The sequence below is a fragment of the Sus scrofa genome, chromosome 5 (assembly GCF_000003025.6).
Source record: "Sus scrofa isolate TJ Tabasco breed Duroc chromosome 5, Sscrofa11.1, whole genome shotgun sequence".
Taxonomy (NCBI): domain Eukaryota; kingdom Metazoa; phylum Chordata; class Mammalia; order Artiodactyla; family Suidae; genus Sus; species Sus scrofa.
Genome location: NC_010447.5, coordinates 21171062 through 21184892, shown reverse-complemented (window position 1 = coordinate 21184892; position 13831 = coordinate 21171062). Strand labels below are relative to the sequence as shown.

At 54.7% G+C, this 13831-nt stretch overlaps 2 protein-coding genes and 1 long non-coding RNA gene across 3 annotated transcripts; 1 reads left to right on the top strand and 2 right to left on the bottom strand.

Moving 5' to 3' along the window:
- LOC102162669 lies at positions 7654-9000 on the bottom strand. Its single transcript, XR_303407.3, has 2 exons — positions 8882-9000; positions 7654-8489 (listed from the first exon to the last, which is right to left on the bottom strand). It is a non-coding gene; the product is annotated as an uncharacterized LOC102162669 (long non-coding RNA).
- On the top strand, positions 8668-12618 carry CD63 (CD63 molecule). Its single transcript, XM_005663878.2, has 8 exons — positions 8668-9220; positions 9819-9895; positions 10876-11064; positions 11232-11306; positions 11409-11504; positions 11616-11753; positions 12223-12306; positions 12461-12618. Exons 2-8 carry the CDS (start codon positions 9830-9832, stop codon positions 12524-12526), a joined length of 714 nt encoding a protein of 237 aa, XP_005663935.1. The 5' UTR covers positions 8668-9220; positions 9819-9829; the 3' UTR covers positions 12527-12618.
- On the bottom strand, positions 9044-9831 carry LOC106510300 (basic proline-rich protein-like). The gene is made up of 2 exons (XM_013997622.1): positions 9523-9831; positions 9044-9454 (listed from the first exon to the last, which is right to left on the bottom strand). Exons 1-2 carry the CDS (start codon positions 9829-9831, stop codon positions 9044-9046), a joined length of 720 nt encoding a protein of 239 aa, XP_013853076.1.

Sequence of the window (13831 nt, the reverse complement as noted above, 5' to 3'; positions counted from 1 at the left end):
TTTTTTTGTTGTTTTTTTTAAATGCCTGCACCCACAGCATGTGGAAGTACCAGGGCCAGGGATTAAACCGAGCTGCAGCTGAGGCAACACTGGATCCTTTAATCCACTGCGTGGGGCCAGGGATCAAATCCACACCTCCATAGCTGCAGTTGGGTTTGCAATCCACTGTGCCACAGCGGGAACTCCACCATGCAGTGTCTTGTGTTGGTGCCTACAGGTTGTGATCTACATGTTATTCATCTCTGTATAGTCTTGGGCTCTCTGTAAATGGAAGGATGGGTGAGTGAATGAATTCTTCCTCAGCTCCCAGGCCTCTTGGCCTCCGAGCCTCAAGAAACAGAAACCTGAGCTAATCTCCTGGCCCCAGCATTGCCTCTTTCTTCTTTCTCCCAGGTTCTTATCTGTTCCAGCCCCAGAGAAACCTGAGTTGAGCTGACTCTCAGGCGGCTACTCCTGCTCTCCCGATTGGGTAGGTCCTGGCCCAGAACCACGCTGGCCAGGGCGCTGCAGGAGGAGACGTGGCCTGGAGCTGCAGGTCAAGCCCAGAGCCTTGTGGTGGGGCATGGGGTGGGTGGAGCTAGAGCTGGAAATCTGGCATTTGCCAAGGTGGGCAGGAGGGGCTGTAGGAGGCTGGGTCATCCTCCCAACCCTTTTCTTGGCGTCTCAATTGGGGGTGGAGTCCAGATAGTTCTCAAAGCGAAATCATTTAATTAATTAATTAATATGTTTATTCTTTTTTGGCTGCCCCACAGCACATGGAGTTCCAGGGCCAGGGATCAGATCTGAGTCACAGTCAAGACCTAAGCCGCAGCTGGGGCAATGCTGGATGCTTACCTCAGTGTTCCAGGCCTGGGAACGAACCTGCATCTCAGAGCTCCAAAGACCACCAATCCCACTGTGTCACAGCGGGAACTCCTCAAAGCAAAATCATTTTCACTCCCATGAGTCTGACGGGGTATGATCAAGCCTTTTTCATTCTTGTTGTTTTTGCCTCTTTCTTTTGGCTTCGACCGGCATGTGGAAGTTCCCAGGCCAGGAATCAAATCCGAGCCACAGTAGTAACTTGAGCTGGTCCAGTGACAATGCCAGATCCCTAACCTGCTGTGCCACAAGGGTACTCCCTGCCTTTTTCATTCTTAAGGTACCAAAACTGATCCCCTTCGTTGCTCTTCCTCCTCCGGAGTTTTCCTCCCGCCCAAGTGAGAAGAAACTGGGACTCAGCAAGGGTGAGAGTTTAGCCAAAGTCACCCACTCAAGTGGGGTAGAACCTGTCTCTCACCAGGGCTTCTGACCTCAGGGCTTGCTGGTGGTGAGCGTGGTGCATTCAGCACTGAGGTTGGTGTCTCACCTGCAAGTTGTGTCTGAGTTGCTGGCTTCATCTCTCTGAGTCTTATCTTCCTTGAAGCAAGGAAGTGAGGTGACTTTGCCACTGACAATGTTCTTCCGGGTACCAGGGGCCCGTGACCTAGTCTTGCCCAGAGTCAGAATTGGCCCACAGAGACTGGAGCTCCTCTCTAGCCCCCAGACTCCACCAACTAGTACCTCTCCAGTCCCGCCTTTTTTTCTTTTTTTTTTCCAGCTGCACCTGAGGCATATGGAAATTCCTGGGCTAGGGGTCGAATCTGAGCTGGAGCTGTGACCTGCGACACAGCTGCAGCAATGCTGGATCCTTAACCCACTGTTCCAGGGCTGGATTGAACTGGTGTCTTGACAGAGACAAGCCTAAGCTGGATTTTTTTTTTTTTTCCTTTTGTTTGCTTTAGGGCTGCACCTGTGGCATATGGAGGTTCCCAGGTTAGGGGTTGAATCAGAGCTGTAGCTGCTGGCCTATACCACAGCCACAGCAACACCAGATCTGAGCTGCATCTGAGACCTACACCACAGCTTGCAGTGACGCTGGATCCTTAACCCATGGAGTGAGGCCAGGGATCAAACCTGCGTCCTATGGATCCTAGTCAGATTCATTTCTGCTGCATCACGATGGGAACTCCCCAGGCTGGATCTTTAACCCTCTGCACCACAGTAGGAACTCCAAATTATTCTACTAACCATTTCTCTCTCTCTTTCCTTTTTTTATGGCCGCACCTGCAGTGTATGGAAGTTCCTGGGCTGGGGATGAACCCAGGCCACCAGAGGGACAATCCTGGGAACTTAACCCACTGTGTCACAGCTAGAACTCAGCCCCACCTTTGTTTTGATCTAACCCCCTTCTCCAGTACCCATGCCTCCCTCATAGACAAAGCTGGGGCCTCTGGATTGAAATCTTGGGCCCCCAGTTCAGCCCCAGCTTCCTGACCTTAAGTTCTAGCATCATGCTCCCTCCCCTCCCCAGTGGAGAGATGCGCCCTCTCCCTCCTCTCTCCCAGCCCTGACTCCTCCTCTTCCATCTTCTCCCCACCCCCTCCCTCTCCTACTTCTTTCCTCTCTCCTATCCCTCAAGTTCTCCGGGTCTCCCACCCTCCCCTACTCCCTGTATCTCCTCGCCCCTCTCCAACCCTCCTCTTCCCTTCTCTGTGTTCTCCTTCTCCTTGTCGCCTGTGTGGGGCCTCTCCTACCAGGGCACCTGTGTCCCATCATCCTGTCAGGGCGGCCCCTCCATCTCTGAGTGGGGCTGTGGTAGGGCCTGCTGAGTGTCTGCCCTGCCGCAGGCTTTGAACTCTGCCCGGATCTGGGCTTTGGGAGACCTTGGGCGCAGGCTATGAGATGCTGTGCGTTGCCCTGGGTCGGGCTGATGCCTACATGCTCTCAGATGGCACCACCTTTGCTTGGGACACTTGAGGCCCCCATGCCCTGCTGCTCGCTCTGGACCTAGAGGGCAGCCTGGCTCTGCTGTGTGGAGAGGAGGCAAGGGTGCCCAGCCCAGCTCACCCACCACCAGCCATTGCCAGGCACCCAAAGGACAGAAGCCTGAGCTAATTGGGTGGCGGTCTGGCATTTCCAGATGCTAGTGCTTGAAGCTGGTGCTGGAGGCTCTGAAGGATGTGCTGTGAGGTCAGCCGCCTCCCCACCCAAAGGTACACAAGGCTCTAGGCCAACTTTCCAGGCTGGTGGAGTGAGAGTGGGCCATTCTCTTTTTAAAAAAAATTTTGTTAGGAATTCCCTTGTGGCTCAGTGGGTTAAGGATCTGGTGTTGTCACTTCTGTGGCTCCAGTTACTGCTGTGGCAAGAGTTCAATCCCTGGACTGGGAACTTCTGCATGCTGTGGGCACCAAATTTTTTGTTGTTGTTGTTAAAATACATATAACAGGAGTTCCCATTATGGCTCAGTGGGTTAAGAACCCAATTAGTATCCACAAGGATGCAGGTTCGATCCTTTGTCTTGTTCAGTGGGTTAAGGATTGGGCATTGAGGCAAGCTGTGGTATAGGTTGCAGATGTGGCTTGGATCCCACGTTGTTGTGGCTGTGGTGTAGGCCGGCAGCTGCAGCTCCGATTCACCCCCTAGCCTGGGAACTTCCATTTGCCAAGGGTGCAGCCCCAAAAAGAAAAAAAATACACATAACATAAAATTTACCATTTTAACCATTTTTTTCTTTTTTCTTTCTTTTTTTTTTTTTTTTGTCCTTTTAGAGCTGCATATGAAGGTTCCCAGGCTAGGGGTTGAATTGGAGCTGTAGCTGCTGACCTACGCCACAGCCACAGCAATGCAGGATCCGAGCCACATCTGCGATCTACACCACAGCTCATGGCAATGCCAGATCCTTAACCCACTGAACGAGGCCAGGGACTGAACCTGAAACCTCAAGGTTCCTCGTCCGATTCATTTCCGCTGCGCCACGACGGGAACTCCATTTAACCATTTTAAGTGTTCAGTGGCTCTAAGTACATTTACGTCTTGTGCAGTTGTCACCATCATCCAGCTCTAGAACTTTTTCATCTTCCTAAAGGGAAACAGAACAATCACTCCCCATTTCTCCCTCTGCCAGCTCCCCCCCTCCCACCTTGGGCTCTAAATGTGACCTGCCCTCCTCCCAGCTCCACACAGGTCTGTTCTCTAGGCTCTCCCTGGCCCCCTCCTTTCCTCTCTTCCCTGGCTCCATATTTCTGTCCCATTGCTTGGCCAGGCTGCTAATGCCACTCCACACTGGCCCCCGTCTGCTCCCAGCCCTTCCCCTGGTGTTCCTCTCAGAGGGGAGGGTCCCATTCTCTTGACCTTCCCCTCAGCTCCACCCCTGCCCACCTGGATGCCTCCCCTCCCTGCTACTCCCTCCTCAGGCCTAGCAGGTGCTCCAGATCCTGCCCTGACCCTGCCTGGAGAAGGCCACCCATCCAATGCCCTTCTCTTGTGACATTTTCTTTTCTCTTGGCCTCTGGGAGAGAGAGGAAAAAGCACAGGCTTTGGAACTCCCAGAGGTCGGGGTTCAAATCCTAACCCTGTCCTTTACTGGCTTGACTCTGGCACTCTGGCAAAAAAAGGAAATGAGACAAATCATATAGGCGTAACAGGGCTGTCGTGAGGATTAAATGAGCTCACGGCTCTAAGTGCCCCGCATCGGGCCCAGGGCCCAGCAGAGTGCAGGGGTCCAGCCCCGCAGCCTCCTTTCCCCTTCAGCTCCTTTACTGCTACTGACCCCTCTGCTGTGTTCCTTCAACATCAGGGTTTCCTGGAATGTTTCTTCTCTTGCTCTGGCATTCACTCATGTAATGGAGCAGGGCCCTGTGAGGCCTTCCCAGAGTGTCCCCTCCCCGCCCACTCATGTCCTGCACCTGCCTTTTTGGCTATAGAAAACTTTAGTTGAAGAATCAACTTAATCAGGGAAGTGAGAAAATACAGAGAAAAAGGAAAATAGTCAAGCACGACAGAAAATAATAATTTAGCCATTCAGCAAAGTCAAGGACCTTCAGTTCTTCTTCAAAGCCTATAGATAATATTCTGAGCCATGGGAGTTCCCATCGTGGCTCAGTAGTTAACGAATCCAACTGGGAACCATGAGGTTGTGGGTTCGATCCCTGGCCTCGCTCAGTGGGTTAAGGATCTGGCGTTGCCATGAGCTCTGGTGTGGGTTGCAGATGCGGCTCAGATCCTGCGTTGCTGTGGCTCTGGTGTAGGCTGGCATCTACAGCTCTGATTCGACCCCTAGCATGGGAACCTCCATAGGCCGCGGGAGCGGCCCAAGAAATGGCAAAAAGACAGAGAAAAAAAAAAAAAATTCTGAGCCATGTCTTTGGAGCCCTTTTGCAGGTGTTGAAGCCCCCACTGGGTGGAAGAAGTCAACTGGATGCTGCCCACAGCACATGGACCCCAGACTGGCTGGGACCAGAAGGTCGATGATGCTGACTCTAAATGACCTCACCACCCACCAATCAGGACAATGTCCACGAGCTGATCACGCCAGGCTCCTCGAACACTAGAAGACTCCTCCCTACCCCTTCCAAGGGGGGGCATGGTCCTTGGGGGCACTAGCCTGCTGTGTTCCTCTCTTTGCCTGTCCATTAAAGCTACTTTTTTTTTAGGGCTGCACCCATGGTATATGGAGATTCCCAGGCTAGGGGTCTGATCAGAACTGTACCTGCTGGTCTACACCACAGCAATGCAGGATCCAGCCATGTCTTTGACCTACACCACAGCTCACGGCAGCGATGGATCCTTAACCCACTGAGCAAGGTCAGGGATTGAACCTGTGTCCTCATGGATGCTAGTCAGATTCGTTAACCCCTGAGCCACGACGGGAACTCCTAAAGCTACCTTTTCTGTTTCCTCCAACTCTGTGTCTCCATGTTTCTATTGGGCATCGGTGTAGAGGCAGCCGACATTTCAGCAACACTCGCCTGTGGATCAGAAATCACTTTTTATCTCTAATTTGACTACTCCTCTCTCCTGAGTTTCACATCTCCAATTCCAGGTGGGACATCTCCATCTTTCCCCTGGGCACCCAGGTTTGGAAACTCTGAGTCATCTCAGACTCTTTCCATTTCCTCGCCCCACTGCCATCCCCCCTTTATTTTTTTGTCATTCCAGTGGCATGTGGATGTTCCTGGGCCAGGGATCGAACCCACACCACAGCAGTGGCAAAGACAGATCCTTAACCTGCTGTGCCATAAGGGAACACCAGTCACTCTGTCCTTTGCTTTTTCCCTCTGAAAGTCCTTTCCAAGGATTTCCCCTCCTTTCCGTGGCTCTGGTCTTAATTAGCTCTCCCCTGGGGCATGGCAGTGATGTCCCAGCTTCCCTCCAGGCATTCATTCCTCCTCGTCCAAGGTAGGCCCCATGCTAAGGCAGTTCACCTTGTCAATTAATTTCCACGGGTCCCCTTTGTCCTAGAACACACCCAACCCAGCCACCTAAGTTCTCAATAGTCCTGTCACCCAGACTGTCTTCTTTGTGCTTCATCTACTGTTTTGTGAAGTATTGCAAAGTAAATTACAAATATGACATTCCATCCTTAAGTATTTTCATATGCATATTAAAAAAAATAGTGGAGGAGTTCCCATCGTGGCTCAGTGGTTGGTGAGTCCGACTAGGAACCATGAGTTTGCGGGTTCGATCTCTGGCCTTGCTCAGCAGGTTGAGGATCTAGTGTTGCCGTGAGCTGTGGTGTAGGTTGCAAATGTGACTCGGATCCTGCGTTGCTGTGGCTCTGGCGTAGGCCAGCGGCTACAGCTCTGATTAGACCCTAGCCTGGGAACCTCCATATGCCGCAGGAGCGGCCCTAGAAAAGGCAAATAGACAAAAAAAAAAAAGAGGAATTTTCCTATATAATCATACTGTCATCATACCTAAGAAAATTATTTTCTCAGGTCTAATTCTCAGTCAATATTTAAATTTGCCCAGCTGTTCCCAAAATGTCTTTCATGGTTGTTCAGGCAAAGATGTAATCAAAGAGCAAGCATTATACTTGGTGAGTAGGTATTTAATGTTTCTCAATCTTTTTTTTTTTTTGGTTTTTAGGGCCGCACCCATTGCATACGGAGGTTCCCGGGCTAGGGGTCACCGGCCTACGCCACAGCCACAGCAGATCTGAGCCTCGTAAGCAACCTACACCACAGCTCACTGCAACGTCAGATCCTTAACCCACTGAGCGAGGCCAGGGATTGAAACTTCAACATTATGTTTCCTAGTCAGATTCATTTCCGCTGTGCCACGACGATGCTAACTCCTAAAGTTTCTCAATTTGACTTCAGACCAGCTTCCCTCCCGTCCATCTGTCACCACATCCTTCCCCAGCCCTGTGAGGCAGCTGGCCAATCCCAATCTGCCATGGACTTTATTTTTAAATTAAAAAAGAGTTTGTGTTTTTGCTTTTTAGGGCTACATTCGCACAACTCAAGGCCACGCCGGCTCCTTAACCCACCGAGCAATGCCAGGGATCAAACCCACATTCTCATGGTTACTAGTTGGGTTTGTTAACCCACTGAGCCACAGTGGGAACTCCCTGCCATGGACTTTTAAAACTACTCCTTTTTTGGAAGTTCCCATTGTGGTCCAGCAGTAATGAACCCAACTAGTTATGAGGATGCGGTTCAATCCCAGTCCTCGCTCGGCTCAGTGGGTGAAGGATCTGGCCTTGCCGTGAGCTGTGGTGTAGGTTGCAGACACCGCTCGGATCTGGCGTTGCTGTGGTTGTCTCTGACTCAACCCCTAGCCTGGGACCTTCCGTATGCCTGAAAAGACAAAAATTAAAAATAAATAAATAAATAAACAAAACGACTCCTCTTTTACACCTGGCCCTTTCCTTGGCACTGGAACTGATGCTTGCCCTTTTATTCGCCAAGCTCCCCTGGGAGAGCACCACCCACCTCTGTGAAATCTTTTTCTTTTTCCCTCTGGGGCATCGGCACCTCCTGCCCCTCCCTCTGAGCTAGTCCAGCTGCCACCAGGGGTTTCTGCGTCTATTCACAGTGTGGGCTTGGTTCTGCCTGCTGGCAGAGGACAGGGCCATCAACTTCCTCACCTCGCTGGCCCTGTGCCCAGCACATGCCTGGCAGAAACAGAGGAATACTCCTTTCTTCGGAGTCTTGGCTCCTCCTCCCCAGCCTGCCTGCAGGTGATAACTGGGGAGCAATGTCCAGAAGGGGCTTGGTGTGTTTCGCTTGAAGATAGTGATCCTGGAAACTGGTTCTCAGCCCAGCCCAGCCCAGTGCGCCTTCCTTTTGCTCTTAAAGTTTCCTTCCTTCTTTGTGTACACACACCACAGCTCAGGAAATGGTTCTTCAGGCAGGACCAGAAAAACGCAAGGGGTGGGTTCAGGCTGGGCGGGCAGCGGTGTGGTGGCTGGTTCCGTCCTTGCCCCGTTCACACAGTTTCTTCTGGAGCCCACCCCCCCCTCACCTTCCAGTCCTCTCCAGGCTTTGCCCCTGGGCTGTCCAGGACGGGCGAGGAAAATGCAGGGAATACGTGCTGTGCTCGCCTAAGTGTCCTCGGCACGCCTCCCGGGTAACAGGCTGATCCGGGAGTGGAGGGAGGGACCTCATTCATGACGCATCATGACTGACGGGGTGGGATGTCCTGGGAAAGGCTTCCTCTATTTCTCCGCTCACTCCTCCGGAATCCTACAAAATGGAGAATGGACTAACAATGGGAGCGGAGAGAAGGAACACCCCTTCTAGAATGGTGGGGGACCCCCAGGATGTGAAGCCAGGGACTTTCTAAAAGTGTTTATTCGCGACCCACCCTATCCCAGGGACCCAACAGCGCCCTCTACTGACTCGGGGAAGGGGTGAGGGGCTGGAACAGAGTTGGAGCGAGAGGAAGGGAGTGGGCTCTGGGTGGAGGATGAGGAGGCCTCTTGAAGACCATCTTGTCCCCTCGCCTCAGCTCCGCCGCCCGGGCTGGGTGCACAGAGGGTTCCTCTGGGCCGCTCATCCCTCCTTTAGCTCTCACACGTCTCCCCCGTTTGCCTGAGCCAAAGAAAAGCAGGCGGCGCCTGGTCCCCCTCTCCTACCCCGAGTTGGCACGGGGCTGGGGAAGCCAGGAGAACCCAGGCACCCCGGGGTCTTGCCCTTGGTGCCCTCCCTTTGCGGGGGGTGGGCGCCGTCTTCCAGGCAGGGGCCACGTGGCCTTGACCCGGCCGGGGTCTCGGCCTTCCTCCTGCAGGCCGGGTGACTCAGGCCGCAGCTGTTCTCGCGTCACATGAGGGAGGCTGGCGGCTACTCGGCGGGGGAGGGGGCTGCGGATGGAGCCGGGGCGGGGCCGCGCGCCGGGCGGGGCCGGAGCCGGGGGGCGCAGCTAGAGAGCCCCTGAGCCGCGGCGGGAGTGCAGCGCACAGCCTCGGGGAGCCCAGGTGAGGCCGCGGAGCCCGCTCCGGCTCTGGCGTCGGGGTGTTGGGGGGAATCGCCAGCCGCTCCCCGCTCAGGGCCTCGCTCCGGGCCTCTGAAGATCGGCTTCGCTCCCCCGCTGCTCCCGAGGCCCTCGCAACTTTGCAACTTTGGAAAGTTCCGGAGGCCCGGGAGGGGTGGGATGCGGAGCGCGGGACGCACTTATTTTTGGCGGTGGTCAGAGCCCAGGGGAAAGTGGCCTGGGGATCGGGCTAGAGCTGAGGACAATTTTGGGGGGCTGGTTGGGTGGGGAGGGGGTGTTTAACACCTGGGGGCTGGCGGGCCCAGGGTGGGCGTCCAGCCCTGGCCCCAGCGGGCGCCCTTGGATCAGTCCGGGGCCAGGGACGCGGCGGGGCGGGGTCCGGGCTGGGCGACGGGCGCCCCCACCCCTCTCCTGCAGGGAGAAGAGGGGGCTGGGAGACGTGGATCTGACCGCGGGTTTCCGGGTGGGAGGGGCCGGGAATGGGGGCCGCGCAGGGGAGGTCTCGAGGGCCGGCAGGGCGCTCCGAAGCCCGGATACCCCTTCGACCGGTTCTAATCCCCCTGCCCTCCCCTGTGCCCCAGGCCAGGCAGCCATGGCGGTGGAAGGAGGAATGAGATGTGTCAAGTTCTTGCTCTACGTTCTTCTGCTGGCCTTTTGCGTGAGTGGGGAGCGGGGACGATGGGGGCGCGCTGGCAGGGTGCGGGGAGAACTGGCTCGGGAGTGCTGACGGCTGAGGGGTCAAGAAGGAAGGCAGCTGGAGAGCAGATGTGGAAGGAACTCCCGGCTAACGGCCGAGGGCAGCGCGGCCATCGCCTCCTCCAGCTCAAAGCAGGGATCTTTGAGACTGTTTGGGATCGAGAATGGCCGGCCTGGGTGCCTAGCACCCTCCCCGTAATCCCTCCTTGCCTTTCCTGTCTGGTGACCCAACCTCTTGTGATATGGGGCAGTGGGGCAACCCGCCAACGGCTTGATGCTATCACCACGGGGTGCCCCTCCGCACCCTCCACCCCCCCTTCCTCTCCATTCCCTCATACCCCCTCCTTCCTGCTTGGGGGTTGGAGAGGGCTCTGTCCACCTAGATGGCTCCTGCCCTGGGCCCCCGGCTTGAGAGAGGATTGTTTGTCCAGGGAGGGGCAGGTCACCCTTACCCCGCTTCCTCCTCCCTTCTCCTCCCTGGCCTAGTGGGCCTGAGGAACCCGAGTCCTGAGGAACCCTAGTGGGCCCCAGGAACCCTAGTCACAGCTGGTGAGGATGTGGTGGGCACTGGAGGACAGTGAGAGGGCAGTTCTGGGAGCCCTGGAGGCCCATAGGAAGAGGCTCACAGGAAGCACTTCTCTTTGTTGGGAATTTGTGCCCTGGGGTCAAGGCTTTCTGGGAACTTCTCTTTTTGCCTTGGTGAGGAGCGGGTTGTGGAAGGTGTGGTTCCTTCTGACTGCCTTCTCTGAGAGCCTTGAACAGTTTCCCAGCCCTCCCTGGCAAGGATGGCTCACCCTTCTCCCCCACAGTTAGGTCCCCTGGAGGTGTGAGAATCCGTCTCTGGAGTGGGGTTCTGGTCTGTGTCCCGGGTCCATCGCGCCCTCCACCTTGGAGGGCTGATGGGTTGTGCGGCCTCTCAGTCCTGCTCTGTCCTCCCCGCAGGCCTGTGCCGTGGGACTGATCGCCGTGGGGATCTGGGTCCAGCTCGTGCTAAATCAGACCATTACCCAGGGGGCCACCCCTGGCTCCCTGTTGCCTGTGGTCATCATCGCAGTGGGTGCCTTCCTCTTCCTGGTGGCCTTTGTGGGCTGCTGTGGGACCTGCAAGGAGAACTACTGTCTTATGGTCACAGTGAGTGGCGGTGGGCCAGCACGGGGCCTGGCCCTCCTGGAAGGGCGTTCCTCTGGAGAGGGCTTGGGAGGGTGGGTGGGTGAAGGAAACTTCTGTGAATGTTCCTGAGAATGGCAGGCCCCCCTTGCCCAGACGCCAAACCTGACTCTCGTCCTTTGCGCCCGCAGTTTGCCATCTTCCTGTCCCTTATCATGCTGGTGGAGGTGGCAGCCGCCATTGCTGGCTATGTGTTTAGAGACAAGGTAAGCAGGGACTAAGGGGAGGGCCTCGTCTCAGAGGCCCGGCTACTCTGGGACCCAGGTGCCCCGAATTCTGGCTTCAACACAGCTCCTCTCTACTCCCAGGTGAAGGCAGAATTTAATAAGGACTTCCAGCAGCAGATGCAGAATTATCCAAAAAACAACCACACAGCATTGATCCTGGACAGGATGCAGGAAGATGTGAGTGGGGTTGCTGGGAGCAGGAGGAATGGGGTAAGAAGGTGCTCATCTCCATGGTGAAGATGGGGGCTCACTTAGCAGCCTTTTCCCTGTGTCTTTCCTCTCCCCTAGTTTAAGTGCTGCGGGGCAGCTAACTACACAGACTGGGAGAAGATCCTGCTGTCACCCAAGCGAGTCCCGGACTCCTGCTGTGTCAATGTCACTCAGCACTGTGGAGTTAATTTCAACGTGAAGGAGATTCATAATGAGGTAGGGAGGAGGCTGAGATAGTAGTGGACGTGGGGAACCTGGCATATGTTTGAGGGGGGCCAGAGGGACCAGGGCTGGAGGTGGAGAGGGTCGGGGCCCTTGGGGATTGAGGGTCAGGGATGGGGAGGGAACCTGGCAGTGCCAGGGGTGGGGTGAAAGGTACAGAGGGTGGGGAAGAGATAGCCGGTCTAGGGAAGTTTCTTTTTCTTTTTTTTTTTAATCTTTTACCTACTGTCTTTTGTGCTAGCTCTTTATTTATTTATTTATTTATTTTTTTTATTTTCCCACTGTACAGCAAGGGGGTCAGGTTATCCTTACATGTATACATTGCAATTACAGTTTTTCCCCCACTCTTTCTTCTGTTGCAACATGAGTATCTAGACATAGTTCTCAATGCTATTCAGCAGCATCTCCTTGTTAGGGAAGTTTCTGATAGGGTTCTTGTCTTGTGTGCTTGCCCCTTCTTCAGGGCTGTGTGGAAAAGATTGGGAGCTGGCTGAGGAGCAATGTGCTGGTGGCAGCTGCAGCAGCCCTGGGCATTGCCTTTGTGGAGGTGAGAGGTGCCCGTGGGTATCTGGGAACATGGGGCAGTGGGAGGATGCAGAGCTGGAGGTACTGGTCTGGTTGTGTCTGGGGTCTCTGGGCTGGGTCTGGGGTCCCTCGCCTCTCTGGCTCCTCTTCACCCCCACCTCTAACTTTCCTTCTAGGTCCTGGGTATTGTCTTTGCTTGCTGCCTTGTGAAGAGCATCCGAAGTGGCTACGAGGTGATGTAGGGGGTCTGGTCTCTTCAGCCCCCTCATCCAGGAGAGTGGGCTAGTATACTCCAGGTTTTTCAATTAAACGGATTATTTTTTCAGACCGAAAAGAGAGAGCGTGTCTGTTTGTCTTCAAGAGTGATACCTTATTCCTTCCCTCTCCTGATCTGTGTTCCTGTCCTTTGGGACCTTGTTCTGTTAGCACCTTTGGGAAAGTCAGGCCCCTCTTGGGGGTGTTGGGAAAGGAGGACTTTGCTGAAAGTGTTGGTGGGGCTGCCAGTGCAAGTGGGGATCCCGAGGGGGCTAAAGTCCGCTGCCCTCCCTGTCTCCTAGTCTAGTGCTGCCAGGCTCAGTGCTAAAGGATTCTTGAAGCTATCTCCTAAGTCAAAGGGATTCCCCACAAAGGTCCTACCTGGGAGAGGCCAGCCCACGCCCACCTGTGGACATCTCCCTGGGCCTCTGCACACCTCTGAGCCCAGCAGCTCCCTGCCTCACCCACCCTCGAGGGCATCTGGCTCTTCTCAGGGTGGTGACAAGTTGCTTTTAAACCTGTGTGGACAGCGTCTATCCTTCTTGATGTACATTAGGTAATGGAAGAATTTAAGAAAGCATCGCCTTTTTTAGCCCCATGGAAACCATCCATCTTGGCCCTGACCCATTCCCACTTCAAATGCTGAATTTGCATCTTACTCCACGTAGAAAATAAACATCCAACAGTGCCCTCTGGTGGTCATCCCTCCAGTTGCAGCTTCAAAGATCACAGACGCGAGACAGTCCTCTTGCGCCCCCCAGTGGGTGCTAGTTGTTGTGCAGGTACTAGACAGGTCAGAGACCCTGGGCTATGTCAGCCTAGGTTAGGAATTAAATGGGGTCATCTTCACCGGGCACCTTCATTTCTGCCCACCTACAGTGTTTTTTTTTTGTCTTTTGTCTTTTTTTTTGTTGTTGTTGTTGTTGCTATTTCTTGGGCCGCTCCCGCGGCATATGGAGGTTCCCAGGCTAGGGGTTGAATCGGAGCTGTAGCCACCGGCCTACGCCAGAGCCACAGCAACGCGGGATCCGAGCCGCGTCTGCAACCTACACCACAGCTCACGGCAACGCCGGATCGTTAACCCACTGAGCAAGGCCAGGGATCAAACCTACAACCTCATGGTTCCTGGTCGGATTCGTTAACCACTGCGCCACGACGCGGGAACTCCTACAGTGTTTTTTTTTTTTTTTGTCTTGCCATTTTCTTGGGCCACTGCCCCGGCATATGGAGGTTCCCAGGCTAGGGGTCTAATTGGAGCTGGAGCTGCCAGCCTACGCCAGAGCCACAGCAAC